Source organism: Bactrocera tryoni, chromosome 5 (genome assembly GCF_016617805.1).
Source record: "Bactrocera tryoni isolate S06 chromosome 5, CSIRO_BtryS06_freeze2, whole genome shotgun sequence".
Classification (NCBI taxonomy): domain Eukaryota; kingdom Metazoa; phylum Arthropoda; class Insecta; order Diptera; family Tephritidae; genus Bactrocera; species Bactrocera tryoni.
Window position 1 is genome coordinate 19,053,408 of NC_052503.1, and position 6,115 is coordinate 19,059,522.

The following is a 6,115-nucleotide window of genomic DNA, read 5'->3' on the forward strand; positions in this document are numbered from 1 at the left end:
TTTTTGCGTAAAAAATATATTTTTTCAATCTTTTATTAATTTACAGCGCATATTGATGAGTTATTTTCACACTTCAACACCTGAAAATCAAATCTAGATCTGCAAGCAGCTTAAAAAATAAAGAAAAATATTATTACACTACTTTTCGACAACACAATAAATTCAACTGCAGTTAAATGGTTTCGAATATAAGAAGTAAGCAATCATTATAACGGTGAGTTAGTTAGTAAAGCCATTAAAAAAATATCTAATAAGAGTTCTTCAATTTTAAGGTTAGAAAATGTAAGAAAAAACAATTAAAAAACGAATTAAGGTTTTTTTTTAATAATAAAACACATTTTCTGTCCACTTTTAATAAGCTAAAATGACGTTACAATGTTTGTATGTTAAAATAAGTGCAAATTCGTTAGTTCCCAAATAAGTTCGCTGCATCAGTTCATAGTTAAAGTACCGTTTAATAAAAGATAGTGACTAATTACAGTTCGAAAATAAAGTAGATTTAAAATTACATACAAACATATATACATACATAGAGGTGATAATAGTGCTAATGGCGAATGGCAAATGGTTAGAGTAATGAACAGTCGAATGAGTTAGAATATTAACGCTATCACAGTGTCTCCAACTCGTTAAAGAGAAATAATATTTATACATATACACATAAGGTAAAGACATACACGCTAAAATCCATATGAGAAAAAACTAAAATTCTACCGTAGACAGTCCAAATTTTCTAAGATGGCAGTTGAAGTGAATATTTGTGATTGAGTCATGAAAATCTAGTTGTGTATATTAAGTAATCTCAGCTTGTTTGTTGCGTGTTCGCTTTCAACTTTCCATTCATTTTATAATTTAGCTAATACGTTTGGAATTTACAACTAAGTACTATATTTCTGCTGCTGCCGCTGTTGCTAAGCTTCGCTTCAATTACATTTAAATCGTTTATGCCTTCAAATTTGCTTAATAATGTCCTTCCTCGTGGTGTACTGGTGAGGTTTTGTGCACGACAGCGTTGAAGCCGTTGTGTTTGTCCGCGGTGTAGTCCACGGTGCGGATGGAGCCGTCCGGTTCAACCAAGGAGTATTGGCCTGGAAAGTTCGAAATAAATATTTTTTTTTTTAAATTTATGATATGAAATTTTTTTAACGTAATAATAAAATTGAAAAAAGAATAATAAAATTAAAAAATAATTTTTATTAATACTTATATAGTAGACAATTTTTACTAATAAAAAGTTTTTCTATAGAAATTTTCATGAAATTGTTTATTATTTATTGAGTTGGCAACCCTCTTTAAGAGAGCAATAAAATCTAAAACTATTTTTTTTAATAAACTCCACTTTGTTTTGCGCCAAACCATTCAGTCTTGATCCTAACTGCATATATTTTTAAATTTAAAATATTTTATTACTTGGCAACCCTAATAATATGTATATTCGTACGCAGAAGTTCATACAATCGCTTTTTTAACATAAGGAATAATTTTAGAGCTACAAAACATTTTGTAATTTGACAACTCATTTTACACATATAGGCATATGGCAACACTACAATTTTTCTTCCAGTATCTCATTCCAAGAACCTTAACTTTGCTTTGCGTTAAACTATTAACTCCTGATCTGCTTTTGCATTCCTCTTCTAACTATTATAGTATATTTGAAATTAAAACTTTTGCTGCTTGGCAACCCTATTCATGAACTCGCTTGTAAAACTACATTCAACTTATTTCTACATAACAACAAAAACTTAAATAATTAGTTAAACTCCATGAGTGTTGGCAACCCTTTTTATGATTATAAAAATTATATGGCAACACTATAAACAAAATTTAAAATTTTTTATATAATAATATAACATTTGCTAGTCAATATTTCAATAGCGAACCCATTACCAGCAAAATTCAAATAATCTGCAATTTCTTATATAGGTGGCAACCCTCTCAAAAATTTGTATAGAATTTTTTTTACTTTCAATTCTAATCTTTAACTCTCAGCTTAGCTTAGCTTAAAAATTCCAGTTTTTCATGTTTTTAATTTCTAAAAAGGTGGCAACGCTTTTCGAAATTTTTTCTAAAATATGAAATTTTTAATATATTTTGTTTAATGCAATATTATAATGCCAAATAACATCTATATAATATAAATGTTCTTACATTTTTGGATAGGTGGCAACATTCTTCAATAGCACACATTTCTAATAAAGCCTGTTTAAAGTTATTTCATTTTTATTAATGCGTTTTTTAATACAATTTTTGAATAGCAAGTTCCAATATGAACTACATATTATATAATATTTCCATAAAATTGTACTAACCTTTAACGGAATCACCATCGCGCGATTCATGTTGCGATTTCACATCTCCGGTGTGGAAGTCATTCACGCCGTATTTGAAAGCGTATTTTGGTGGAGCCTATGAGAATAGAAAAGAAAAAATGTTAGTGATTTTAATATTTGTTCATGAGAAACGCTTCATTCCAAAGCTTTTTTCCTAAGCATTTACTCACATAGTAATCCACATGCTCTTCCTCTTGCTCATAGCCGTGATGTTCCTCGCCCAAAGAGACGCGTTCGATTTGGTGAAGATCGTGGCCGCCAAGCTCGTGACCGCCAAGTTCATGTCCGCCGAGCTCTTCATAGCCACCTTGTTCTTCATAATAGTGGCCTATGGGTGAAGCCATGGTAAGGCAGAGCGCAGAAGCGAAAATCAAATACTGCAAGTGAATGCGATGAACTGGGTTAATATGTGAATATTTGTAGAAAATCAATTTCAATTCTAAATAGTCCTGGTATTTCAATTTACCATAATTATAACGTAGGATTATGTGTGTAAATGTAAGGCGAAATAGACTTAATTTAAGATAAAAGCAGTAATCACTATTTCTCAACTTCAAAAAATTGTCAAATTTATTTGAAAAAATATTGCCCGCCTTACGACAAAAAGTTTCGAAAGAAAATTAATTAGGTTGTATAATTAAATAAATCCAACGTTAGTCGGACACTATTTCAAAAAGCTATCTTGAATATATTAAGCTGAGAGTTATATACATATATACACACTTGAGCAACGAAAATTGACTAATTCTGAGCAAATTCTCGCCAAATATTAAATAAATTTCAGTAACAACTTTGAGTAATCCATTTGAAATTCAACCAATAATCAAATATTAACATTTAAGTATATAGCAGTAGGCGTAACTAACTCTGTGGTGGAGAGTTTCAATACGGAAATTGAATGTTTCAAAACATATCATGAGCAAAAATTTTACTAATTATCTTGTCTTTTAAAAACTTGAATTATCGATAGAGCTAGAAAATTCAAATAGTTTAGTAGATCGGAATAATATTTAAGAAAAAAGAAAAACATTTACATTAAGTATCATTGTTGGAAAATAGAATTTTGAAAAGTCTCTTTAACAATTTTGGCTAATGTGGCTCAACTGATTATAAAATATTTAGCATGGAAAATCTATTCATATATCGATTGGCAGTGACTCTCCGATCACCGAACCTTGGTTAGAAGGCTCTTATGCACCACCTAAATGGGTTACATGGGCTTTCAAAAAACCAAATTTTTTTATTGTCTTATTGAATTTGAGAACTTAGGCGTCGTCATTAAACGCGTTTTTCTGTGTGTTTTGAAGTCGGTTGGCAAGATTTTTCGAGAACGATAGCTGTAGCAGAGCAGAGCTAATTAAAATTTTATGGCTACAACTATAGTTTTTCACCTAACAAAACTCCGAACAGACCATACTTTTAGATTGCTATGCTATGGCTCTGCTATGGCTCCCGACAAAGTAAGAGCGTCAGCAATAGCAAAATGAAATGCTACGTGAGTAGTGTAGTTTTTCGAACGCTGTTTATAGCTTCTGTTTAGTCCAAGTTAATGCGTTTTTCTTCACATTTCATTAATTTCATTTATAAATTCATAGAATCATGCATTCATGCCTACGATTCTTTATGCAATACTCGCCGGTGTATTGAACTGAAATCACCCGGAATTAAGTAATTTTTAAATTTTTCGAAGGAGGCTATCCAAAGTCAAAATATTTTCCTTCGAATTTGGCTTATAGTAAACTATTATTATTAATTTTAGTATAAAAGGTAATATAAAGTAAGAAGTGAATATATAAGCACCATGCATGTTTTTCTCTTATTTTAATGATATATAACAATTTTTGATCAAGCATATATAGTAACCTAAAATGCAAAACGACGTATCATCAAAAAAATTGAAATTTAATTGTTTGTTGCTTACGATTCACTACACCATAAGGTTGCATACATATGTATATGTAGCATAAAATTTTCGGCTTCTGCTGACCGTTATGACCAACATATAACCATTTTATAACCAAAACTAATTTTTTTTCAAGATTAGTGGTTTGTATTATATCGTTTTTCCTTGATTTGTAAACTTATGAAAAATGATGTTATGTTATTTTGCATTTTAGGTGACGATATGTAAGTTAGATGGTATAAAGGATCGAACTTGGATCTTCGGAAAAAAATTTATATTTCAAAAAAAGTTATGGCTTAGACGCATACAACTTTAGTATCGTTTTAATTGTGATATTTAATCATTTCTTAATTTTGTAGTTTCCCAATTGAATTTCTAAAGTAATTTCTAAATATAACTTTTACTTTTAAACATTAGAATGTTTCATTTATCAAAAATATATAACTAAAAGTTATTTGAATTAGTGCCAATATATAAAGATATACATTTCAATTGAGAGCTATTTAAATTTTCTTTTTCGCCTCATTTTTATATTATTTTACAAAACTTCTTTTGAAAGAATATCTAGAATGGAGGATGTAATATGTATGATTAATATTTTTTATTGATCTTATAACAAGTATTGACTATTCTGATTTTAATTATTATTCTGATATTAATTATGTAAAAGACTTAAACTCAATATTTGTGTAAACTTATTAGATGGACTTGTAAAAGAGTTTTCTAAAAAGTCAGAGGCTGAAAATCGATTGAATTTTTAACGCTTTCGTAACAGATGCAGTGGCGGTTGAACGGGAATTTTGTTTATAAAACCCCGCTCCCCAAAATCCGGGAATGATAGTTCGGTAATAATAAGAGATTGACGATAAATTTACATTAGAAGAATTTACGAAGTAACCTCAAAATTATAAATATGTTGAAAGGAAAAAATGTTCTGCAGAGCTTCGGGCAAGAGAAAGAAATTCAGGATGCGCTACTAAAAAGTTGCTTTCAAATCCATTTATACATGCTTGCCTTTATAAATTTATGCTCGTATGATTTCAACATTTAAAAATATGCAAATTATTTTTTTTTATGGCCCGTTCTTTGTTCAAGAATCTATCACAATCTGAGCGTAATACTTGACAAACGAGCAAAATAAATTTCTCCCATTGATAGCATAAAATCCTGTAACTTGTGTCATAATTGCTGTTCTCATGTTGTTTTATACCACTAACTGTCGGATTATCATTTCACACAAACAACACTCAAACACATTTTCGATTACACAATTCGTTTGTATATCCTTTCATGTTGCTCACCTTCAGTGCCATTTCGTAAGAATTAGTTTTTGTATTTTTAATATTTATTAAGCGCTTAGTTATATATTAGATTATGCTATTTTAACACCGAGACGGTATTTTATAGATATTTGTTGTTATTGCAAACAATTTGTGTTTTTAATTGCAAGAAACGAGATCACTACTTTGTGCTGATCGAACTGAGCGTTGCCACTTTTCACCACTGAATAATACCAAAGCTCCGCTTGCTCGACGCTTTTATATACTTAGGAAGAAAGTGCGACATGCAATCGCTAAGCCACGCAACAACAACAACAATAAACCACAGCAATTTTGCAGCCCAAAGCAATAGATAATAACAACAACAATGGCGCATATTTGTAGCAAACGCAACAATAAAGTTGAAAAATGCATGCAAGAGCGGCAAAGAGAATGAGCGCGAGCGAGAAAGAGAGAGCGAGAGCGAGACAAAATAGTGCAGTTGGAAGGCAATTGGAAAGGCCGCTGTTAGACAACGGTGCACAGAGAGGACTCCACGCTCGACGAAGTCAGGCAGGCTTGCATAAAAGTACCGTTATGTGTGTGTGTGTGTTTGTGTG

The 6,115-nt window shown here is 30.7% G+C and overlaps 1 protein-coding gene across 1 annotated transcript; it reads right to left on the reverse strand.

Annotated features, from left to right (window-relative positions):
- Nucleotides 1-800: 800 nt before the first annotated feature.
- Nucleotides 801-5,601, reverse strand: LOC120778055 (adult-specific cuticular protein ACP-20). The gene is made up of 4 exons (XM_040109735.1): nucleotides 5,538-5,601; nucleotides 2,504-2,710; nucleotides 2,313-2,409; nucleotides 801-1,088 (listed from the first exon to the last, which is right to left on the reverse strand). Exons 1-4 carry the CDS (start codon nucleotides 5,547-5,549, stop codon nucleotides 961-963), a joined length of 444 nt encoding a protein of 147 aa, XP_039965669.1. The 5' UTR covers nucleotides 5,550-5,601; the 3' UTR covers nucleotides 801-960.
- Nucleotides 5,602-6,115: the final 514 nt, after the last annotated feature.